The 26,381-nt window shown below is 42.2% G+C and overlaps 1 protein-coding gene across 1 annotated transcript in view; it reads right to left on the bottom strand.

Annotated features, from left to right (window-relative positions):
* Window positions 1-7,117: 7,117 nt before the first annotated feature.
* Window positions 7,118-26,381, bottom strand: part of PIK3R5 (phosphoinositide-3-kinase regulatory subunit 5) — a 142,556-nt gene continuing 123,292 nt past the window's right edge. The window contains exons 11-20 of the mRNA XM_073559671.1: window positions 24,845-25,616; window positions 24,580-24,736; window positions 18,852-18,971; window positions 18,439-18,558; window positions 17,532-17,625; window positions 16,506-16,582; window positions 16,332-16,425; window positions 15,836-15,918; window positions 9,268-9,380; window positions 7,118-8,337 (exon numbers count right to left, since the gene is read on the bottom strand). Coding sequence (XP_073415772.1) covers window positions 8,196-8,337; window positions 9,268-9,380; window positions 15,836-15,918; window positions 16,332-16,425; window positions 16,506-16,582; window positions 17,532-17,625; window positions 18,439-18,558; window positions 18,852-18,971; window positions 24,580-24,736; window positions 24,845-25,616 — 1,772 coding nt within the window. The 3' untranslated portion in view covers window positions 7,118-8,195. The remainder of the gene's footprint in view (window positions 8,338-9,267; window positions 9,381-15,835; window positions 15,919-16,331; window positions 16,426-16,505; window positions 16,583-17,531; window positions 17,626-18,438; window positions 18,559-18,851; window positions 18,972-24,579; window positions 24,737-24,844; window positions 25,617-26,381) is intronic.

Here is a 26,381-nt window from a genome sequence, read left to right as displayed (position 1 = left end):
AGACAACTTATCCACCACTTGGGCCCAAATCTGGTGCATTCTCTCCACCACAGTGTCAACACCTGGGCAGGCAGAAGACTCCACCTGCACTGAAGAGAATCGAGGATGAAACCCAAAGTTACAAAAAAAAGGTGACATCAAAGTGGCAGAACTAGCTCTATTATTTAAAGCAAATTCGGCCAAGGGCAAAAATGAAACCCAATCATCCTGATCAGCAGAAATAAAACATCTCAAATACGACTCCAAAGTCTGGTTTGTTCTCTCCGTCTGCCCATTGGTCTGAGGGTGAAACGCAGAGGAGAAGGACAACTGAATTCCCAGCTTGGAACAGAAAGTCCTCCAAAATCTAGAAGCAAACTGAACTCCTCTGTCAGATACAATGTTCTCAGGAATCCCGTGCAAGCGAACCACCTGTTGCAAAAACAAGGGCACCAACTCTGAGGAAGATGGCAACTTAGGGAGTGGTACAAGATGGGCCATCTTAGAGAATCTATCACAAATCACCAAAATAACAGTCATTCTCTGAGAGACAGGCATATCCGAGATAAAATCCATTGAAATATGGGTCAATGGCCTCCTGGGCACCGGCAAAGGCATCAACAAGCCACTAGAGCGAGAACAAGGTTTAGACCGGGAGCAAGTCCCACAGGACTACACAAAATTCCTGACATCACGAGACAAGGTGGGCCACCAAAAAGACCGACTCGCCAAATCTCTAGTACCAAAAATACCTGGATGACCAGCGAATGCGGAGCAATGAACCTCAGACATCACTCTCTTCCTCCACTGGTCAGTAACATACAATTTTCCAATGGGACAACGCTCAGGTTTGTCCTCCTGAAACTCTTCCAGAACACGTCTCAAATCGGGCGAGATGGCAGAAAGAACTACCCCCTCACCTAAGATGGTAGCAGGCTTGGTCACAATAGGAGAATCAGCAAAGAAACTCCTAGAGAGGGCGTCTGCATTGACATTCTTAGTGCCCGGAAGAAAAGAGACCACAAAATCAAAACGTGTGAAAAACAAGGCCCACCTAGCCTGTCTAGGATTCAAGCGTTTGGCTGACTCCAGGAAAATCAAATTCTTGTGGTCAGTAAGGACCACGACTTGATGTTTAGCTCCCTCCAACCAATGTCTCCACTCCTCAAATGCCGATTTCATGGCTAACAGTTCCCGATTCCCCACATCATAGTTACGTTCGGATGGGGAGAACTTTCGGGAAAAGAAAGCACAGGGATTCATTTTAGATGTTACAGGATCTTTTTGGGACAAAACAGCTCCTGCACCAATCTCAGAAGCGTCCACCTCTACCTGAAACAGGATTGAGACATCAGGTTGCCGCAAAACCGGAGCAGAAGTGAACCTTCGCTTCAGCTCCTGAAAAGAAGAAACAGCCTCCGGAGACCAATTCAGCACATCAGCCCCCTTCTTAGTCAAATCAGCCAATGGTTTGGCAATACCAGAAAAATTAGCTATAAATTTACGATAAAAATTAGCAAAACCCAAAAACTTCTGGAGGGCCTTCAAAGAAGTGGGCTGAATCCAATCATAAATGGCCTGTACCTTGGCCGGGTCCATTTCAATAGTTGACGGAGACAAAATAAATCCCAAAAATGAAATCCTCTGTACACCAAAAAGGCATTTCGATCCCTTGACATACAGGGAATTCTCCCTCAAAATCCGGAACACAGTCCGAACATGTTCCACATGAGAATCCCAATCCTTGGAAAAGATCAAAATATCATCCAGATAGATGATCAAAAATTTATCCACAAAGTCTCGGAAAATGTCGTTCATGAAACACTGGAAGACAGAAGGGGCATTAGTGAGCCCAAAAGGCATCACCAGGTACTCAAAATGTCCCTCCGGAGTATTAAACACCGTCTTCCATTCATCCCCCTGCTTAATGCGAATAAGATTATACGCCCCCCTGAGGTCAAGCTTGGTAAACCAGCAAGCACCTTTAACTCTGGAGAATAGATCAGAAATCAGGGGTAACGGATACTAATATTTAACAGTAATTTTGTTGAGGGAACGATAGTCAATACAAGGCCATAATGTACCATCTTTCTTGGCCACAAAAAAACCCCCAGCACCTAAGGGTGAAGAGGATGGTCTAATATGACCCTTCTCCAACGACTTCTTAATATAGGCTCGCATAGCCTCGTGCTCGGGTACAGATAAATTGAAAAGTTGACCATTGGGAAATTTACACCCAGGGCTCAGCTCAATTGCACAGTCATAACTCCTATGAGGGGGCAAAGATGCAGACTCATTCTCACTAAATACATCATAAAAATCAGCCAAATAGTCAGGAACATCATGCGACTGGGGAGAGGTGGAGAAAATAGGAGCGTCACTAAGGGCACACCGACAACCCCAACTCACCACAGACACAGATTTCCAATCCAAAAGTGGATTATGGATTTGCAACCAGGGAAACCCCAGAACGATGGTATCATGCAAATTATGCAACACCAAAAATCTGCAATTTTCTTGATGGTCTGGGGCGACCCGCATTATCACCTGGGTCCAAAACTGAGGTTTATTCTTCGCCAAGGGAGTAGCATCAATACCCCTCAAAGGGTCATAGGAAACCCACAACATTTAGCAAAATCCAAATCCATCAGGTTCAGAGCCGCTCCCGAATCCACAAAAGCCTTAGCGGAAAATGTGGACAGGAAGCAGATCAGAGTAATTGCCAGAAGAAACGTAGGTTGAACACCACCCACAGCAAATGTGTGTGCAAAACATTTCTCTCGTTTAGGGCAGACAGAAATAATGAGAGGCATCTCCACAGAAAAAACACAGCTTATTACGCCTTCTGAACTCCTGACGTTGCGCCCTAGACAAAACTCTATCACATTACATAGGTTCAGACATTTGTTCAACAGGTGGCAACACCTCTCGTGCAGTTTTGCGTTCACGCAAACGCCGATCAACCTGAATGGCTAAAGACATAGAATCGTCAAGACCAGAGGGAAGAGGAAATCCCACCATAGTATCTTTTACGGTTTCTGACAAACCCTTCCGAAAGAGAGCTGCCAAGGCACCATCATTCCAGATAGTAAGGACCTCCCATTTTCGGAATTTTTGACAGTACAACTCTGCAGAATCCTGACCCTGGCTCAATGCCAACAGGGCCTTTTCAGCCTGATCAATAGCATTAGGTTCATCCATCATACAACAACCCCAAGGCCTGAAAAAATGCGTTCACATCAGTCAAAATAGGATCATCAGGTTTCAAAGAAAACGCCCAATCCTGGGGATCGCCGCGCAGCAAAGAGATGACAATTTTAACCTGCTGCGCAGAGCTCCCCGATGAGTTAGGCTTCAAGGCAAAAAATAATTTACAATTATTCTTAAAATTATTCTTAAAATTCAGAAATTTAGACCGATCCCCAAAAAACACATCAGGAGTAGGGATCTTTGGTTCAGCAGCATGTGAATGAGCAAGATAGGCGGAAATTCCCCGCACTTCAGCAGTAAGCTGCTCCACACGATCAGACAATTGCTTAATCTCCTTTGAGAAAAAATTCCCCCTACGGCCTCAGAGAAATAGAGGAAAAATATACACACAAAAAAAAAATTCTGACACTTTTTTCTGTTTTTTTTCCTTCTTTTTTTCAATTCTCTCCTGCTATTGAGCACCATAGAATCTGTGGTATGGCTGGTGATTCTGTTATGAATGAATCACCGTAGGAGGAGAAAACAAAAATACAAGCTAAGTCCAGAAAACCGGAGAGGTTGGTATCTATCGGATTGCAGACCCCTGATCCTATACACCACAACTAACAGTAGCCGTGGGGGGTTCCTCCGGTGCCCTAGACCCCTCGTCACAGCCGGAGAACTACATAAGCCTAAAGAAGGAAAGGGGAAATCTAAACTGCCCCAGAGCAGACCCCAAAGCAAAAGACAGCCCCCAACATGTATTGTCGGTGAAAAACAGATGAAAACACAAACACAGACAGAAAGACAGGCTGAGCAAATGATGGGGCCCAACTAACTAGATAGGACAGGACAGAAAAGATGCTGGCTGCAATCCGCAAAAAACCCTACCAAAAATGTCCCAACCGTCTGATAGGGAAAAAGGCCCTGAAGTCGCTAGACTTCAAAATCACTATATCAGCACTCGGGTATATTCTGAAAACAGAGCAAAGAGATCAACTGATCAGAGACAAAAATGGAATTCAGCCAGTCCCAACCAGGACTGGCTGAACACAAACACTAAGCAAACCAGACAAAATCTCATGGAACAACAGCAGGGCAAAAACTTTTAGTAGACAGGAACCAAGCTGGATTCAAGAGCTCAGAGCAGAAAGGATCACCAGCAGCCCTGCAGGGCGTCGGCTGCCTTATATCCACTCAGAAATTCCAGATGTCCAATCACACTCCGCCTGTTCAGATGACAGGTTCTTCCCATCCCAATCAATTTCACTACCTCTCTTCACCAGCAGAGGGAGTTCATCAGACATCAAAGGTGAAGGGGAGAATGAACTCACAACAGGCAGTATTATAGTAGTTATATTCTTGCATATAGGAGCAGTATTATAGTAGTTATAGTCTTGTACATTGGGGCCGTATTATAGTAATTATATTGTTGTACATAGGGGGCAGTATTATAGTAGTTATATTTTTGCACATAGGAGCTGTATTATAGTAGTTATATTACTGTACATAGGGGCATTATTATAGTAGTTATATTCTTGTACATAGGGGCAGTATTATAGTAGTTATATTCTTGTACATAGGGACATTATTATAGTAGTTATATTATTGTACATAGGGGCAGTATTATAGTAGTTGTATTCTTGTACATAGGGGCAGTATTATAGTAGTTGTATTCTTGTACATAGGGGCAGTATTATATTAGTTATATTCTTGCATATAGGAGCAGTATTATAGTAGTTATAGTCTTGTACATTGGGGCCGTATTATAGTAATTATATTGTTGTACATAGGGGGCAGTATTATAGTAGTTATATTTTTGCACATAGGAGCTGCATTATAGTAGTTATATTACTGTACATAGGGGCATTATTATAGTAGTTATATTCTTGTACATAGGGGCAGTATTATAGTAGTTATATTCTTGTACATAGGGGCATTATTATAGTAGTTATATTATTGTACATAGGGGCAGTATTATAGTAGTTGTATTCTTGTACATAGGGGTAGTATTATAGTAGTTGTATTCTTGTACATAGGGGCAGTATTATATTAGTTATTTTCTTGTACATAGGGGCAGTATTATAGTAGTTATATTCTTGTACATAGGAGCAGTATTATATTAGTTATATTCTTGCATATAGGAGCAGTATTATAGTAGTTATAGTCTTGTACATTGGGGCCGTATTATAGTAATTATATTGTTGTACATAGGGGGCAGTATTATAGTAGTTATATTTTTGCACATAGGAGCTGCATTATAGTAGTTATATTACTGTACATAGGGGCATTATTATAGTAGTTATATTCTTGTACATAGGGGCAGTATTATAGTAGTTATATTCTTGTACATAGGGGCATTATTATAGTAGTTATATTATTGTACATAGGGGCAGTATTATAGTAGTTGTATTCTTGTACATAGGGGCAGTATTATAGTAGTTGTATTCTTGTACATAGGGGCAGTATTATATTAGTTATTTTCTTGTACATAGGGGCAGTATTATAGTAGTTATATTCTTGTACATAGGAGCAGTATTATATTAGTTATATTCTTGTACATAGGGGCATTATTATAGTAGTTATATTCTTGTACATAGGGGCAGTATTATATTAGTTATATTCTTGTACATAGGGGCATTATTATAGTAGTTATATTCTTGTACATAGGGGCATTATTATAATAGTTATATTATTGTACATAGGGGCATTATTATAGTAGTTATATTCTTGTACATACGGGCAGTATTATAGTAGTTGTATTCTTGTACATAGGGGCAGTATTATATTAGTTATGTTCTAGTACATAGATGCAGCATTATAGTAGCTATATTTTGGTACTGCTGCTTGAAACGATCTGTATAAATAGCACCTTAAGTTCCAGTTGTACCTTTTCATGTAATCAAAGTTTTTATTTTTTTAAATGACATGTTTGCATTGCAGACCCCCCAAATATCCTTCATTTTGAAGGAAATACACCAGGTGTAGTTTTACAGAAAACACATTTTTTGAAAGAAAAAAAAGTTCAAATAGTAGTAACAGTTTTTTGTTGTGCTCACCATGCATGTGCTGTGACTGTGACACAGCCGTGACACAAGCAGGTGCAGTGCCGATCAGCCATCGCGATCCAGGAAGCCGGGTTCCCTCTGCGGCTTATTTGGTAAGCGCTATAGCTTTCCGAATAAGAGGGAACACGTTCGCTCAACTCTAGTAAAGACCATAACAATTTGTCTAAATTAAAAGGCTCATATTTTTATAACCATATGATGGATTTAACAAAAATAATACAAAATTGTATGACTCAGGGGAGCAGCGGGAACAAAATAAGAACAAAATCTGGCCACTTTTAATCTGGTAACTTGTCTTTTTTTAAAAGGGTTTTCCAGTTTCAGAAAAGCACTTCCCTGGCTGCAGTTTGATTTAAAAACATGCAAACTGAGATTTTCTCACCCTCCTCAGGTCCAGCACTGCATCATCAATGCTGCTCTCTGTGTCTTTAGTTTGTTGTCAGCACTGTCATCACATTGACTGTGCTGCAGCCAATCAGTGAGCTGAGCCCCTCCCTGAGTTGACAGCAAAAGCCGCCAGAGCCGCTGAGCTCAGTGATTGGCTGTGGTGCTGTAGACACGATATCAGCGCTGCAGACAATAACAGACACCGGTAGCAGTGGCAGTGGACATGGGCAGGGTTTTTTTTCTTCCAACAAACTGCAGTCGGGAGACATATGTTTTTTGAAGACAGAAAACCCCTTTAATAATTATTTTTCATTTCCTAAAAATATTTTTAAAAATTGTTTTTTGTATGAAACAAAATATTATTCTATATATCCATATATGGCGGAAGAAAATAAAAACATAAACCACAAAAGAAAATTACAATTTCATAATTACAAAAGTTATAATATTTAAAGCTGAACATAATAAATACACATAAAAACACAAAGGAACAATTCCAATTTTCAAAAATAAGTGCTGAGTATGTCTTCAGAATCAACATATTTACAAAGACGATGGGCTTCATAGGGAAAAATTGGTGCAAATCAAAAATGAGCAACAATTTAAAGGGTTATTCCCAAAATCATAAATAAGTTTCTTAATAATCTACATCATCTTTTGATAAAAAGAGTAATTTTACAAATCTGCATAGTTTATCAGTAATTACGCCCTAATGATGCCCCCCCTGCTTTTGTAAGTCCTAAGGCTTAAGTCACCCATGCACAGTGCTTACGGGGGCGATTAGGTTTATGAAAGTCTAAAGTATATGGCTTTATAGGTCTATGTTATACGACATGAGTGCATTATCTACATGTATCACATGAGAAATCTTTGTATATTTATTATCTAACTGCTTTGTTCAGTTACTATGAACCTGCATACACAGAAGAGCAGATTGCAGGACACTGCAGCACTGAGGAGAAGCAGGGTGCTGCTAGGAAATGGAGTATTAGCAGAGAACAAGATGTCTGCTCTTTCAGCTTTATTGAGCTAGAAGAAAAGAGGGCAAAGGTAGATGAAAAAATACACAAAGGTACAAGTAAGAAACCTAATGTTAGGTTTATTCTTTATATAGTTATGCTGATGCTGTGCTTGTGATAAATAATGTGAATGTGGGAATAACGCTTTAAATGACTTGTTTCTATGTTGTAAGGTACAATCTGATTAGTTTCCATGCAGGCCTTATAAATTCTAAGAACACAGAGCTGCTGACTATGGCAAGATCATTTTATTTATCGAACTTGCTCAACAAGAACGTTGAGCCACTGTGAAAAACCGTTTGTCCATCAGTAGTAAAAAGCTCCACCACTATTGCACTTGTCTTGTTTTCTTTTTCAATGTTCATCTTGATTAGCAATCAACAAAGTAGCAGAATTTCTTCCAACTCACTTTCTGATCCTATGCTTGTACCGTAAAGAAGGTGCGTTTCCACTTATGTACATCACTATACAAAAAGAGTAATAATCATAAAATAGAAAACAGTTCAAAATCGATGATTTGAGGACATAGGCGAACTATCTTCACGACTTCCATCTACAGCTGAGCACCACTGAACGTTGCCACCGGCAAACACAAAAGGGAGCCGAATTGATCCTGGGAGGTCTGTGACCAGTGAGGCCTGTAGATATGACGGAAGTCTCGGATTTCAGGTTTGTAGCATGGAGACACCTCGCACCTGGAGCACAAGGAAATTTACTTGTCATTAGTAACATGTTCCAAACCATTTTTAGTTGAATCATAGACCTTAAATATGATGTCCTCCTCTCGAGACCTACACTTTGACCCAGAGCTGGCAACAAACTGTGGCTTTTACAGATCTATCCTATCCAGTTTATGGACAACCATTCTCCTGGAGGGACAGCCCCCAGCATTTCGAGCAACAGCATCTATTGCCGGCAATAATATATAATCGGTGATGACTTCTAAAGGCGGACCTGCAGCAATCGGCTTCAGGGATCATTCAGACAACCAAAATGTGGTTTCATAATTAGTGATGCAGGGAAGCCTCTGTCAGCTGGACTCTTTGTGAGCTGTAGCAGAGAGCAAGATTGTACGTCCTCCTGAAAAATGCTTGAGTTTCACATTGACTTTCATTATGCTTACTACTCGAGTCGAGCACGTTCAAGTGTCCGACATGGTCGATTCGAGTATCGAGCACTCAGGCATGTCAGTGCTCTATCATCACTACTCATAAGCATCCATATTAGAGGGGTTATCCTCTACTGGCATTCAAGCTGTGTTGTCAAAGAGTGGACAATCCCTTTAAGGCCACAATACCTGGCTCAGAATTTCCAGGATCATGGGCATATATGATGTTGCAAGTTCAAGTAATGAGACCCTCAGTCAAGTTGAAAATTCTGCCAAACTACCGCCACATTAGTCATCTGTATCAGCCATAAGAAAGAATTGTTACAGTGAGGAAACCACCTTAAATTATTCTTATATATATTTTCTAAGCGAGATATATACGTGTCTTTTATTTTAATAGGGACTTTCTGTGCTTTCATGTAAAAATTCCAAGCACTGTTGATCTGCTAATCTAATGCTGAACGCATGGCTGATGATGAACTAGATATTGTGACCTCCTGTACACACAATGACTCACTTTATAACTCGCTGAAGAATTTTGCGTTCATCTTGGTCCAAGCACAAGGGAAAAGTCCCACCGTTCTGTGCTATGATTTGAGCTTTGTCTACTTTTATTTGTGAAATGCTGATCTGTTGAAAGGAATGGAAGATAATTAGTTTAGGTAGGACAAGTATTATATATAAGGACTATACTCATACATAGGAGCAGTACTAGATTACTATATAGGCAGTAGTATTATACTAGTCATATTCTTGTACATAGGGGCAGTGTTATAGTAGTTATATTCTTGTACATAGGGACAGTATTATAGTAGTTATATTCTTGTTTATAAGGGAAGTATTATAGTAGTTATATTCTTGTATATAGGGGCAGTATTATAGTAGATATATTATTTTACATAGGGGTAGTATTATAGTAGTTATATTCTTGTATATAGGGGCAGTATTATAGTAGTTATATTCTTGTACATAGGGGCAGTATTATAGTAGTTATATTCTTGTACATAGGGGCAGTATTATAGTAGTTATATTCTTGTTTATAAGGGAAGTATTATAGTAGTTATATTCTTGTATATAGGGGCAGTATTATAGTAGATATATTATTTTACATAGGGGTAGTATTATAGTAGTTATATTCTTGTATATAGGGGCAGTATTATAGTAGTTATATTCCTGTACATAGGGGGAAGAATTATAGTAGGTATATTCTTGTACATAGTAGTAGTATTATAGTAGTTATATTCTTGTACATAGGAGCAGTATTATAGTAGTTATATTCTTGTACATAGGAGCAGTATTATAGTAGGTATATTCTTGCACATAGGAGCAGTATTATAGTAGTTATATTCTTGTACATAAGGGCAGTATTATTATAGTAGTTATATTCTTGTACATAGGGTCAGTATTATAGTAGCTATATTCTTGTACATAGGGTCAGTATTATAGCAGTTATATTCTTGTACATAGGAGCAGTATTATAGTAGCTATATTCTTGTACATAGGGGCAGTATTATAGCAGTTATATTCTTGTACATAGGGACAGTATTATAGTAGTTATATTCTTGTACATAGGGGGAAGAATTATAGTAGGTATATCTAAATTCCCTGCCTAACAGTCCCTTTATTAAATTAAACACAAAAACAGATCGTTGGAAAAAGTATTTGTAAAGTCTGTTTATGATATGTAAATGAAGCCTTGGACTAGTGGATGGGGTGTTAGTTTCCCCAGTCTGTTTGGCTCACTTAGCATGTTATCATGCCCCTGTGATGACTTACAAGCTCCAGCGTCATCACCAGCTTCTTTCCCTCACTACATTGAGCCTCTGAAGCCGAGTGTTCGCGTCCTGGCTTCAGAGAGGAGCACTGCACGTGATTGGAAGTCTTCTGCACTTCTTATCGTGCACAGTGCGCCTCTCTGAAGCTGTAGGGAAGGAAAGCAGCCCCGCGTGTGTGCAATGTAAGTCATGTTATCACATCCATGGGGGCGTGATAACATGCTAAGTGGGCCTACTAGACTGGGTAAACTACAAGCACATCGACTAGTCAAAAGCTTCATTTCTGTTTGAGTTTATTATAATAAAGGGACTGTTGGGCAGGATATTTAGATATGTAGTCACAACTGCTGGTGATTCTGGGGACATGTTGGACCTGACAGGGTCCTTTCAATTTCATATACAGTGGCATGTAAAAGTTTGAACACCCCTGGTTAAAATTACTGTTATGAGAACAGGTAAGCAAGTTGCAGATGAAATTTCTCTGAAAGACTTAAAGATGACACATTTCCCTCGTATTTTAGGCAAAAAAAAAAAAAAATATATATATATATATATATACTCTGTGTATATATATATATATATATATATATATATATATATATATATATTCTGAGGTAGCGCTCTCATTCAAGTAGGGGATACTCGCTTAGCCGCCACAAAACCAGATCCGGCACGGGTTTTCCACAAAACAGTCATAGTCCCTTCGGTTTATTCAGCATCATAAACCATCAAAGCAACGGAAAACAGCATATAATCAGCATAGCGTCCATTACAGAGTTTCACTCTGTTATCCTGTAGTCATCTAAGTTATGCAGTGTTCAATGCGCAGGCTTCCTAGCCCCAAGTTATCTCACCCTGTCAGGGTTTCCTCATGCTGTTTCACCATGCTGCACATGTTCATTCCCTCCAGGGAACAAACAGGCACACGTCGCCATTATTCACAGCCACTTCACAGGCTGTTAGCCAGGAAGCCCCATCTCAGCGGGACCTTCCACACTGGACCAACCGGGTCCCAGCATTCACCACATGTGACCTACCCTGGCCACCTTATACGGTCCGTAGTCGTGCTCACCCGCGGTAAGTCTTCGTCCAACTTCCTCTCCTGCCAAAGACCTTTTACTACTCCTCTGAGTTCTTCCATCTCTTCCCTAAGGGTCTTGTTCACGTTTTGCCATGTTGACAGGTGACCTCTAAGCTCCAATACTTCTTTCTCGAGCCCCTCCACCCTGTGCTCGGCCATTTGTCTCAGGACCCTTTCTCGTTCGAGATGTTCTTCCACTGTCTCTTTTATCAACTGTATCTCATGGTCTTGTTCCTTTTTGGCCATCATGTGTCGTATCACCACTTCTCTAATTATATCTTCAATGGGTACCAGTGGGTCAGCCCTATCAGTCGAGTGAATCCTCCAGTCACCCTCTGACCGTGTGTCTAGTCTAGTCGTCTCATCTCCCAGCCCACCATCCGTCATGTCACAAGACGTCAGGTCTGTACGTTGGGCAGATGTAACTCTTCTTCCAGTCAGTTCTATCTCTGACCTGTCCATGTCAGGAGCCGCCACGGTCTCAATATCTGCTGGCCCCGCAGTCGAAACGTCTCCATCGTCCGACCCTACGTCATCAAACAAAACAAAGTCCCGGCCCCTCTCCAAGGCATAGACTAAGTCCCGTGCTATCCCACTCCCTTGGCACTCAACGCTATGGGATGGGTCAAACATTACTCTGTCTACCCCATAGTTCACCATGACCCCATGTATACAGCGAACCTGGATCATTTTCTCAGTCAGCCAGAAAGTGAGCGAAGTTCCTGTCAGAGTCACCTGACTCTTTGAGTCCAGCCGACCAGAGACTCTTTTCCGGCGCAGCTTCACAGTACACACCTGCGGCCCATCGTTACTATCCAGAAAGGATATCCCGCATTCTGACCAAGTCATACACACACTGCGGTTTCCCAGACATACCCACTGAGGTACCCAGTGCTGTCATTTCTTCAAACTCGGCCCCTTTCTGGACCACCACCCCACTTTGGGTCGCCGCCCCCTCCTGGGACTCCACCCCTTTTTGGGTTACCACCCCAATTTGGGACTCCACCCCGTTTTGGGTCACCGCCACCCTCTGCGACTCCACCTCTTTTTGGGTTACCACCCCAATTTGGGACTCCACCCCCTTTTGGGCTACCACCCCGATTTGGGTCACCGCCCCCTTCTGGGACTCCACCCCCTTTTGGGATCTTCTCATGTCCGTTATACCGGTTTTCTCAGACCACAGTTGACACCACACAGTTTGTGTCTCTTATGATACCACACAAGTCTTTGCTGGCACCACCACAGCTCCTGCTGTCACCGATCACCGACACCACCGGCTGCTGTTCACACGCAGCTGCTGGTGTCCTCTTCGTAACCCCGCCGAGTTACAGGAAGCCGCTTGCCCCCTTCGTAACCCTGCTGAGTTACAGCAAGCCGCTTGTCACCTTCTTGACTCCCACTGAGCCACCGCAGGCGGAAAAAAAAACACACCACTCAAAACTCACGTGTCCTGTCTGTGTGCTATTCAGGACGTTCCATCTCCTCCTGAGACCGTCCAACACACAGGGCGCACCGGGTGCTATTCAGGGAGCCGACCCTCTTCCCAGGGTTTCCCAACACACCGGCCTCACCAGGTCCAGGGGCTCAGCGGGTGCTCTTCAGGACATCCGTCTCCGCCTGAGACTGCCCAACACTCACGCCTCACCAGGTCCAAGGTCATACCACGTGCTCCAGGGATCCGATTCTTCTCCCAGAACCTCCCAACACTGACCATCCAGGACCTTGCTCACTGACCCAGGTCAGTACCACACGAACACCTGCCCGTTACCTGTGTCGGCCACACAGGTCCTCGGGTACCTCTTATCCACAGAGGCACCCTGGAAATCACCAGTCTCTTTGACTGACCTGCTGTCAGTATATCACACGGCTTTCACAATCGTCAGCCCTCCTGGCTCAGCATTTCCAGCACTGCAACATGTGCCTTTGGAACCCGTTGCCCTTAGCAACCGAAACTTTGCAGTTCTCTTCTGTTGCTTCTAGCAACAAGGCTACAACAATGCCCATAACTTTCTCCACCAATTGTGAGGTAGCGCTGTCATTCAAGTAAGGGATACTCGCTTAGCCGCCACAAAACCAGATCCGGCACGGGTTTTCCACAAAACAATCATAGTCCCTTCAGTTTATTCAGCATCATAAACCATCAAAGCAACAGAAAACAGCATATAATCAGCATAGCGTCCATTACAGAGTTTCCCTCTGTTATCCTGTAGTCATCTAACTTATGCACTGTTCAATGCGCAGGCTTCCTAGCCCCAAGTTATCTCACCCTGTCAGGGTTTCCTTATGCTGTTTCACCATGCTGCACACGTTCATTCCCTCCAGGGAACAAACAGGCACACGTCGCCATTATTCACAGCCACTTCACAGGCTGTTAGCCAGGAAGCCCCATCTCAGCGGGACCTTCCACACTGGACCAACCGGGTCCCAGCATTCACCACATGTGACCTACCCTGGCCACCTTATACGGTCCGTAGTCACGCCCACCGGGTCACATGGCTATGACCTCATCACAGGTCCTTGAACCATTCACACACTTTTATCACAACTTTCTCGAACACACCCCCTGGGTGGGTTTGTAGGTAACTGGGTCCGTCCGTCTCCCCAGCTGCCTGGAGACTTCTCCCTGATACATTGAACAACACCTCAGCAATATCATTGCTGATCAACACACACACATAAGTCTCCATCTCAAGGCCACCCACCTTGAGATACATAATGGTCCTTCAGGATTCTGCCACTCATCCTCTCTCTTGGGACATCCACACAGTGCCCCCTAGCGGACACAGTGGTCATTACACCACTATATATATATATATATATATATATATATATATATATATATAGTTGTTGCTTACATTTTAAAAATTACAAAAAGGAAAATATGCTGATGCAAAAGTTTGACCACCCTTGGAGATTTTGTGCTCAGATAGCTTTGACCAAGGTTTCAGACCTTAATTAGCCTTTTAGGGTTATGGATTGTTCACTATCACCGTTAGGAAAATGTAAAAATGTAAATTGTGGAGGCCCACAAAGTAGGATACAGCTATAAAAAGATAGCAATTTGTGTTTAAATTGTCCTGTCCTCAGTTCAAAATGTAATTAAGAAATAGCAGTCAGCAGGAACAGTGGAGGTCAAGATAACGTCTGGAAGACCAAGCAGAATTTCAGTGAGACCTGCTAGTAGGATTGCTAGAAAGGCAAATCAGATCCGCAGCTTGACTGCAAAAGACCTTCAGAAAGATTTAGCAGACTCTGGAGTTGTGGTACATTGTTCTACTTTTCAGAGACACCTGCGGAAATATGGCCTTCATGTAAAAGTCATCACAAGAAAATCTCTCCTGCATCTTCACCACAAAATTCAGTGTCAGAAGAATGCAAAAGAACATCTAAACAAGCCTGATGCATTTTGGAAACAAGTCCTGTGAACCGATGAGGTTACAGTAGAACTCTTTGTCCACATTGATCAAAGGTATTTATGGAGAAAAATGGGCACAGATCAATCATGCTTTGGAGTTGTGTTGCAACCAATGGCACAGGGAACATTTTCACTGGTAGAAGGAAGAATGGATCCAATGAAATTTCAACCAATTCTTGATGCAAACATAACACCATCTGTAAAAAAAGCTGAAGTTGAAAAGAGGATGGCTTCTACAAATGGATAATGATCCTATACGGATGTTAGTATCCACAATAGGCTACCTCAAAAGGCGCATGCTGAAGGTTTTACAATGGCCCTCACAGTCCCCTGATCTGAACATCATTGAACATCTGTGGCTAGACCTCAAAATAGCAGTGCATGCAAGACGACCCGGGAATCTCACAGAACTGCATGAAAATCCCCCAAACAAGATTGAAAGACTCTTGGCTGGCTATAAAAAGAATTTACAAGCTATGATACTTGCAAAAGAGGGTGCTACTAGGTACTAACCACGCAGGGTACTCAAACTTTTGCATCAGCCCATTTTCTTTTTTGTAATTTTTAAAATGTTAAAAATGACAATTTTTTTTTTGCCTAAAATGCAAATGTGTCATCGTTGACTTTAGCCCTTTTAGAGATCATTTAACCTTCAACTTACTTAACTGTTCATCATAATGGTAATTTTGACCAGGGGTGCACAAACTTTTACATGCTACTGTAATTAAATGAGCACATAAACTATATGAAATTGTTATGTGTATATTAACTATGCTGTAAAAATTGGTAATTTCTGATCTAATATGGTTCCTACCTGATTAAAACATTTCTTTGTTTTGGAGTTCTGTCTTTTCACTACTTCCCGTACAGTGAGATTTAGACATTCCAGTTTGGAATCTATAAAAAAAATGTTAGCAAAAAGAAATTGACACATTATTATTTCTACACCAGGATGCGTTAAAAGAAAGCATTCTGCATACTTAAATTATCAAGAGAAATTATAGTAATTTTCACATACAGTCCTGTCTCCAAGGTTTAATCCACGACCAGTAAAATATTTTTTTGTGATGCATGAGATTTTGTTTCTTCATTCACAAGAGACCTTCCACTTTCCCTCCTTACATCATAAAACACTACACTAATATCACCACTGGAGATCTCAGGTCACTGCCTTCCATAAAATTTTAGACATTCTGGTGCATTAAGAAGTAAAAATTAGAGGACAAGTCTTTCTAAGCACCTAAATTTACATTTCCAGAAAATAAAATATATATATGTTTTTATTAATTGTAACATCTTGAGTCCCTCACCAAGTTCTTCAAATGTCTTGCACGCTTTTCTAAGGCTTACAGATGTACACAACTTTTCTCCATCACTCCATCTGCTCCGGCCACTTACGCTGGACTGAAAAATTATAGAAACAATGCTATGATCTGATTGTCCTTTCCATTTTTGGAGAACTTTTATATGGATTTTATACCTACTTTGCTGTAAACAATTTGTAGTGTAAAGGGAATTGCTTCTCGATCTCCATCAATCCCTAGTCTCTTGCAGCCAGGTCCTAAAAGAAAGCACTAAATCACCACGTGGCCAACTTTTGACTACAGTTTTATAACACTCATTGGTACAAATTCCAAACAGTTCAGATTATGGGAACTGATTCATTGTTGATTTTGCACCTTTTTCTCGAGCAAAAACTGTTCTAAGGAAGAATCAGACTCTCGTATAGCTCAGATGAGGATCGTAACGCAATGCTCATACTGGCCTTCAGCTCTCTCGACCCTAGTGTGATGGCATGTTTTTCTATGGCACTGTCATGCTTGGGTGAGGAGTGCCGATGGACAGTCAGAACATTTTGTTGCGATCCTCATCCCACTCTGACTCTTCCCTAAGTGCTCATACTCACTTGCGAGAGACTCGCACGATTCTCGTGTGAGTCTCTCGCATGAAAACCCGGCACTGCCGCCGGCACTAGAAGCAGAGCGTGCGGCTGCATAGAAATACATGTAGCCACCCGCTCCGGTCCAATTGCCAGCGGCAGTGCTGGATTATCGTGCGAGTCTCTCGCAAGTGAGAGTGAGCCCTAATAGTGACTTTTAGGTTTGCTCCTCTACTATTAATTGATTTGCGATTTGTTTTGTTTTTTAAATTAGCTTTACTTGGTTTCATCTATTTTTTTTATTCTTTGGCAATGTGAGCATATTTACGCCATGTTTACGCCTAATTCATCTGTTGTGACTTTTTGAAAATTATTTGCACAATTGTACTCCAGTACTCACTTGAGTGCAAAATCTGTCTAATTTTTATTTAAAGACCAAAATGCAACATTATAAAGGGTCATGCAACTTTTTGCACTAAGAAGATGCAACATTTTTTATTTTTATTGAGTTTGCCACAAAAATCAGCAACGAATACCACAAGACAAAAAAACGCAAGTGATGAATCTGGGTCTATACAATTTTCATACAAACTTTTACTATTTGCATAACCCCTTTCACAGCACTCCTTACCTGAAGCTTTGATAGCTCTTAATGCTGCAGAATGCCCCATTTCCAGAGATTGGATGAAAACCTCTGTCTGCTTTCTGCCACCATCAAATGTGATCTAAAGGTCAAAGAAAATGGGACATGCCATATATCATTTTTTTTTAAATAGTTCTGCATTCTTACATTGAGCTTTACTATGCCTTTTCCCATTTGTAAATTCTTAGACAAGATGGACCTCAGGGTTGAGCTTTTGTGTGTTGCTAGTGGATGTTTCTTTATAAACAGCACTCCGTATGGTTTGACAGGGCACTGCAAGTGAAATTTTGAGATTGCGCGCATTTTTTGGCCCCATTTCAGGCATTCAAAATTTTTTTTTTTTTAAAGCAGAAGATGCCTAAAGAATTGATCCTTTTTTCTAGAGTTTTGAAAACCTGGAGATTTTTTATTTTTAGCATTTTCTGGTTGTTTCTTACAATTTTTTTTTAATTGATTGATTGCTGGCTTTTTTATTTAACATTTTATTTATTTGGCGACTATTTTTTTCAGCTGTATTCCAGACATTTTTTTTTATTCATTGAAACAATGAAGAAAACGCTGAAAAAAATATGTAAAAGAAGCTGAAAAGCCTGGACATGTAAACAGCGAGTTGTTTTTACATAGAAATTATTATTTATCATATATCATTGGGCGTTTTTTTTCTCACATTTTCTGCTCCAAAATTGCCAGAAAAAGACTTCTAAATAAGGAGAGGACAGTTCTTTTCTTTCAGAAGAGAATGAATGCAAGATTGTTTTTATTATTTTTTGTCTTTTGGTTACTGAGATATGAGACATTGATGTTGATGTTCAGAGTGCATTATGACCATGCAGAGGAGATTTTGGTGCATTATAGAACGTTTTATAGACAGTTGTTTGATGGAAATCGTGCTTACCTCGGCTTGGTACAACTGGAGAAGTAGAGAGCGGTTGGCAAAACGGCAATAATACAGCACCATGTCAGCAAGGATGGGCATCTTTTGTGTCTCTACTAAGCCATTTTCAGGTGTAGAGGACTACAGGAGATTATGGAAGAGAAGCATCGCTTATCAATTTTATTGCATTCAGTTGCCTGATCGAAGCACCGCTAAAGTCTCATCTATCTCCACATTATTCATGGTACCAACAATTTTCAATAAAAATTACATTTAACCAAGAAATAATCATACCTCATGGCCAGTGTTGGTCTACCTTGCCCTTTGGCTTTGTCACATATATGATGATTTGCCATGTACTTAGGAGTCCAAGTCATATGGAAAGTTGTAAAATTGCCTTCTATGGCCTCTAGTAGCTCATTGTTATTAATTACCTGAGAGAGGACAGATGTGGGAAGATCCATCAGACCCAAGATGTTCCGTTTGTACCATGGATCCAACATCCCAATGTAGTGAGAGATGTCGTTAGTGCTTTCCTCAGTTCCTGTCATGTCCTGGTGGAGGACAGTATGGCATTTAGGTCATGGTTAAACTTTTAAAAGGTTTCTTCTCATGTGACTTTGTAGTCCTCAAACATGACCTATTGCTTAAATAAGGTTTTCATGCTAAATGCTTTTTTTGCAGTTTTCCATATAGCTATCTGTATTGAAGAAACAAAAATCTACAAATTTAACACAAATTGGGCACTAGGCTTAATATTACACTCACAATTCCTTTTCTGTACAGTAGATAACACAGGGTCCACCATTCACATTAGATGATGTTGTAAAGGGGTTGGTTTAATAATGTTCATTGCTGTATTTATGCCTTTTTGCTTACTGGTATTGCTACATGTTCTATGTCATACCTAATGTATAATATGGTACTGCTACCCCTTTTGGGTATTACCATTACTGTGTGTTTATGTTCTTGGTTGTATACAGTGTAGTAATGTTTCATGTATAGTATAGGGAAAGTGTAGTAATCTTGGTTGGACACTAGAGGGGGGCACTCTAGTATACAGAATAGGTAGTGGGTAGTATAGCGTTAAGTGTAGGAGGGGCTGCGGAGAGATTAGGTTAGAGCATAAGGGAAGTTAGTCAGACGGGGCCAGGGTGCCCGAAGTGTCCACATGGGCTATAGGCCCAGGACGGCTCGGCAACCACGCAACGTTAAGTAGCTGCAGCCCACGTTATCCACAGCCACTGGGCATCGTTGCAGTGGGCCAGTACAGGAGAAGGTAGATGTGGTGACTCACAGCCTGGGTTGACGCTTTTAGGGCGGTAGTCGGTTGGAGTGAGGAGCTTCGAAGGGAACGGTACAGATGGGCTGGATGCTTTACCAGAGGCAACCAAACCGGGTTGCTGATGATTTTGATTCTGGGGCGAAACAGGTAGAAGGAATTGTCGTCATAGTGAGGTTAGGCCAGGAAGAATCTGGGGAGCAGTCTAAGATGGTCCGGTCTGGACATGTGCCTCACAGAAGCATCAGCGAAGTAGGGAAAGATGAGGAAACAAGTGCAGTTGAATGTGAATTCCATGATGTGCCAACTGTGGATATAATGTGTGAAGTTCTAAGTAAAGAAAACATTCAAGTTATCCTGGACTTTGTCTCCATTACTGGGGGTCACCTGGAAGAAGGGTCCTCGCCACCTGGGAAGTGCCCAGGGGGACCTGAAACTGGAGATGCAGGTACGCTGAGAGAGGATTACAGTTTTCTGTGAGGGACGGTCGGGACACAGATGCTTCAGTGTCTCTGACCATGACTACAGTCCTGGACCTCTCTTACATTTGGCATAGTTGGCAGGATGCTATTACCTCGCAGTGTGGAGAACACGCAGAAAGAGGAGTTGATGAAGTGTGTGCGACTGCTGTGCCCCTGGAAGATGACCGGGAGAAAGAGCAAGTAGTTGCTGTATCTGGAGAAGATTTTGTGGATGAAACACTGGACTTGCCTACTACCGATTTTGTGACAACACTAGACTTGACTATTGAGTTGGACTTGGCTTATTTGAAAAGAAAGTCTAACACTACTACTGTGACCAAGATGGCGGCTATGGAATTGGCGGGAGATGGCAGAGGAGAAGTAAACAACAATGGAAACTACGTCCTTCGTGGGTGTTGCCGACATCTTTTGGCGCCAAAACCTGCCTGTCAGTATGCCCTGGTCCGCCCCTGGTGGGTGCGGATGAAGAAGAGAAGAACCTGCCCCCCCTTCGGTGATTACCAACAAATGGGTGGAGAGGACGAGGGCGGTCTCCTCTGAAGGGATGCGCCATGACTGATGGAGAATGTCATTACTTGCTGGAGAAGAGAGATGGGATGGAGAAGTGGGGACTAGAATGTCAGTTGAGAGCTGGACTTTCCCTGGTGGAGTCAGAATCTTCTCAGCCGCCTGAGTCATCGTGGGGGGGCCTGAATCTCCTCTTCAACAGCCAGAATGAAGTCGCCAGGCCCCGAAGAGTAAAAAAAATGGAAATGGAGAACGCCCCAGAGGGGCTCACGCCAGAAGAACAGAGCGGTACCATGCTGCGCTTCTGGGAGTCGGATCGCTCGGTGCGGAGGAAGACAACAGCCGTGGGACCAGGGTGTGCAGGATGCTCTACAGGGAGGTGGTGAGTACACCCCGGCTCCGCTGGGCTTGGCCAGTTTCACCCCCATAGAGTGGTCCACTAGACCTGACACTCAGCCACCAGGTGCTGGGAACCGAAACTGGGACCGATGCTGGGGTAAAGCTGGACATGCCCTGTACTGCTCAAACAGAAGAAAATCTGTTTGCTTTGGCATTGCAGTCGCTGCCATGTCGGGATGGGCTGTGGACTCTGCGGCTGCGGGATCCTCTGCGGCCCATACCAGAATATGGGGAACTGAAGCAGAAGGCGTGGAAATCGTGTGGTTGAAACTTTGTCCGTTTTATAAGAGGTGTGTTGTGCATGTTGCGCTGTTCATGTAATATGCTGTGGGACTGTTCCGCGTCCTTCAAGGTGGAGGAAAACTTGAGTGCTAAGTTGTATGGCCGAAATGGGCCATGAAAGGCAGTTCTTTTGGTTCTCTCATATTTATTCATCTCGGCCTGGAGGACTGCGAGCTAGGAGTTATACCTGGATCCTATGGACTATTTGTTTTTGTTGCGCCCATTCTGCTGAAAAAGGAGAGACTGTCTTCTTAACTGGAAACCACTGGAAAAACTGTACTTCCCTCAAAGGAAGGGGGGAGCTTATCCTCAGGACTGCTGTCCCATGCGTAGGATACGAACTTCGGTGCGTACCGGTTGTAACTACCTCATATATTCTCCCTGTGCGGAGTATCTACTGTAAACTATTAAAGTTTTAAACGTGTTTGGTCAGTAATGACCAAATTTAAAGAAAGAAGGAGTGTAAAGGGGTTGGTTTAATAATGTTCATTGCTGTATTTATGCCTTTTTGCTTACTGGTATTGCTACATGTTCTATGTAATACCTAATGTATAATATGGTACTGCTACCCCTTCTGGGTATTACCATTACTGTGTGGTTATGTTCCTGATTGTATACAGTGTAGTAATGTTTCATGTATAGCATAGGGAAAGTGTAGTACTCTTGGTTAGATACTAGAGGGGGCTCTCTAGTATATAGAATAGGTAGTGAGTAGTATGAGTAGTATAGGGTTAAATGTATGAGGGGCTGCCGAGAGATAAGGTTAGAGCAGAAGGGAAGTTAGACAGGGCCAGGGTCCACATGGGCTATAGGCCCAGGACGGCTCAGTAGCCACGCAACGTTAAGTAGCTGCAGCCCACGTTATCCATGGCCACTGGGCATCACTGCAGTGAGCCAGTACAGGAGAAGGAAGATGTGGCAACTCATAGCCTGGGCGGACGCCTTTAGGGCGGTAGTCGGTTGGAGTGAGGAACTGAAGGAAGTTGGAGCTTTGAAGGGAACGGTACAGACGGGCTGGATGCTTTACCAGAGGCAACCAAACTGGGTGGCTGATGATTTCGAGTCTGGGGCGAACCAGGCAGAAGGAATTGTCATCATGACGAGGTTAGACCAGGAAGAATCTGGGGAGCAGTCTAAGACAGTCCGGTCCGGACGTGTGCCTCACAGAAGCATCAGCGAAGTAGGGAAAGATGAGGAAACAAGTGCAGTTGAATGTGAATTTCATGATGTGCCAACTGTGAATATAATTTGTGATGTTCTAAGTAAAGAAAATGTTCAAGTTATCTTGGACTGTGTCTCCATTACTGGTGGGCACCTGGAAGAAGGGCCGTCGCCACCTGGGTAGCGCCCAGGGGGACCTCAAACTGGAGATGCAGGTACGCTGAGAAGAGGAATACAGTTTTCTGTGAGGGAATGTCGGGACACAAATGTTTCATTGTCTCTGGCCATGACTACAGTCCTGGACCTCCCTTACATTGTCACAGCTCACCTCCTCCCCTCCTATATAATGACTATTAACACCTCTATATGCAGTAGAAAACATAGGATCCACCATTCACAATAAGTGATATCACAACTCACCTCCTCTCCCTCCTATACAATGACTGATAATACCTTTATATACAGTAGAGTACACCTCCACATTCTCCTGTACATTGCCTGATAACCTCTATTTACAGTAAATAATTCTGAATCTACCAGTCACAATAGATGATATCACAGCTCACCTCCTCCTCCTGTATAATGAATGATAACACCTCTATATACAGTAGATAACACAGGATCCACCGATCACAATAGGTGATGTCACAGCTCACATCCTTCTCCTGTACAATGAATGATAACACCTCTATATACAGTAGATAACACAGGATCCACCATTCACAATAGGTGATGTCACAGCTCACCTCCTCCTCCTGTACAATGAATGATAACACCTTTATATACAGTTGATAACACAGGATCCACCATTCATAATATATGATGTAACAGCTCCCCTCCTCCTTCTCCTGTATAATTATTGATAACACCTCAATATACTGTAGATAACACAGAATCAAACATTCACAATGGGTGATGTTATAGCTCACTTCCTCCACCTACCTTGACAATGACCTTTGCCCTTATTAGTGCATGCCCTTAAAGGGAGCTTGACAGCAGATATATGCTGCCTGATCCATGGGTGGCCTGTATCAGACATTAAGCTGAATGATTGTAGTCATGTATATTTGACTCTGAAATACTGCGGTGTCAGAGAAAAACATACTATAAAAGCTGCCAGGAACTGAGCCTCACAGGAGACTAATAGAACTGACGGATTCCCGGTGGCTTCTTCTTGCTCACTGCCTGTGATTGACGTATGCGGCAAGAGACCTGCCACTCAAGGGGAGCAGGTGGTGAGAAGCCGCCGGGCACCGAGCTGCACAGGACACTAGTCAGAAAGGCATCTCCTTTTAAATTATGTTTTTCTCTAAAAACGCTGCTGCATTCCAGAGTCATACATACCTGTCTGAACTCATGCAGCCAGTGTCTGATACATACTGCCCGAGGTTGGGATAGTATGTATCAGCTGTCAGGTTCCCTTTAAATGCTTCAATACAATGCTATAGGGTCTGAATCAGTCTATAACTGCTAATGCCCCTGTACCCAACGGGAAATGTTAGATTAGGCCTAATGGCCAGTGTGAAAATTATAATTTTTTTTTTAAAACTATAGTGATATGAAAAATAAAAAAGTGGAGAAGCACGCCCAATCATTTTTATATTAGCTGAACCTGTGTCAATGTGTGTGTAATGTAGTGTAAGTGTGCCATATTCTTACTGATCGCTGTCTTCCCCAGTTTTCAGCACAGCTCTGTTCCTCTTCTGAGTTAACATGACAGCTATTCCTGCTCACTGGATTACAGTGGGTTCAACATGCGAGCTTGACATTGCTTTTACAGAGTAAGTCTGTGTCAGAACGAGGTTCTGTAGACTTACATTGTAATAGTGACTGCTGGTTCACACGTGGAGCACAGTATGATTATGCGAGTCAGAATAGCTGTCACGTGGCTCAGAAGAGGAGCGCACTGGTGCTGGAAGCTGGGCTAAAACCCCTAACATTCACATCAGGAGCTGCATTCACAGTTCTGCTATTTACCAGAGTTTCTGTAATCTATCACACAATGCACTGTTGAAGATGGACTGTTTATCTCTGCTAAGTACACATTACCTCTGGGATAGTCTTTGCTGATGGACTTGGAGATTTTAAGGGGGAGTCTGTGTTTGTCAGTGTTACAGCTGGGGAAAAACTGTTTCTTCTTATTGGCACATAGTACAGGTGCAGCTTAAAGAACCGTGTAAGCATTGGACATTTACTTTCTTTCAACCTGAAGGAAGGAAACATTACTTGGTGATATCAAGGTCTCACGAGATTTGATTATATTCCACCATTACATAATTTAGGTAACAGGAAGCAGAAATTTATTGGTACTCACCTTAGGTTGCTGTATGCTCGAGCCAACTTTCCAGAAATTCGATCAGAACCAAACACTACGACCCTCAGCGTGGAAGCTTTGGAGTCCTCATTTGAGCTCAGGAAAGGTCTTCTTTTTAAAGCCAGCTTTTGGTTCTGCTGAATTTCCCAGATATGAGCGCCAAGAGCATGTTGGGGAAGCGACTGAGATCTTTTTGACCTCACTGGCACTCGTTTCACCTGGGGTGTACATAAGCTACCGGCTCGTCTTAACGGTATATTCTGCAGGTGGGACATAGATCCTGTCATAGAATGGGTGGGAGAATTACTTAAATCAGTCTTTGACTTGCCCTTAGATAAATGGTTCTTGGGTCTAAAAAGCTTACAGATCTTCTGAGTGAATTTTCGATTGACCTTTTCTTCTCGGTAATCCACCCTTTCCAGTGTCTCTTGAGAACTGTCATCACTGTCTTCAATATATCCACTATCTACGCAACTGGAGAGTTTGGAGACAAATTGCATGGAGTGGTTGGAGATGTTGGTCATGTTGGCTTCCTCTTGTACATTACTTGGCGTGCTCCAGTACACGTAACGTCTGGAGGTGTTAGAGAATACAGAATCTCGCTTGGTAGTATCATTGGGAATTTCCTCTTCTACCTCTTCCAGTTCTTCTTCCTCTTCTTCTTCTTCTTCTTCTTCAAGATCAACGTCATCCTCCTCGTTGACTTCATTTTCTGGAGAAAGACTGGTTGCTCTAGTGTCTTCTTCAGATAAAAGTATATTATTCAGTACGTCTACCAAAGAAGAATGGGGCAATTAATATCTGATGACGTTGGAGAACAGAAAAAATGCATAAGTGGCTCTTTGAATGAAACGGCAAATGTTTGCGTGATTGGGGCGGGCAAGAAAGGGGCTAGTGCAGGAAGCCATTTATGGGAAATTAGATCAGTTACTGATATACAATGTGGCACATGTATCAATGCTGTGTAATTGTAAGGATTTTTACAGCTTTTTTATGCAACTTATGAGCTGCTTTTTACAGTAACAGCAAAAGCTGTGAGATTCAGAAGTCTCATGTACACGCTTGTTTTTTTTCTCCAGACCGAATTTGAGAACTGCGACATTTTTGAAATCCGTGGCACATCAATACTTTCAGCTTTACTGCAGCGATTTTTCACTCATAGAAAGCAATGACAAGGTGAAGTAACGATGCATTTTTGGCAAATAAAACTTAACTTTATAAAACATCTGCACCAAAATAGGTGCTGCAAAAAATACTGCAAAAATGCCACAAAACGAGATTTTGAGCGCAACGTTTTTACTTCAAAGAGAGCAGGTTTTGGCAGCAGAAAAAAACCCACAGATGGAGAAGACAGTCTGAGAATGTGCCAGATTTATGGGTCATGCTGTCTGATCTGTCTATCTATCTATCTATCATTTTTATTGCCTTTTTTTTGGGGGGGGGGAAGGTAAGAGTAAGGCTTGTGGGTCCGATTCATTCTTTGTACATATTGTTTTTTAAGTCACTTTCCTTCTGTGCGGAATTTTTCAAAAGGTTG

This window comes from Dendrobates tinctorius, unplaced genomic scaffold (genome assembly GCF_039654945.1).
Source record: "Dendrobates tinctorius isolate UK_male_01 unplaced genomic scaffold, ASM3965494v1 ptg000014l, whole genome shotgun sequence".
In the NCBI taxonomy this organism is placed as follows: Eukaryota; Metazoa; Chordata; class Amphibia; order Anura; family Dendrobatidae; genus Dendrobates; species Dendrobates tinctorius.
The sequence above is the reverse complement of the archived record's forward strand: the minus strand, read 5'-3'. Positions and strand labels throughout refer to the sequence as shown.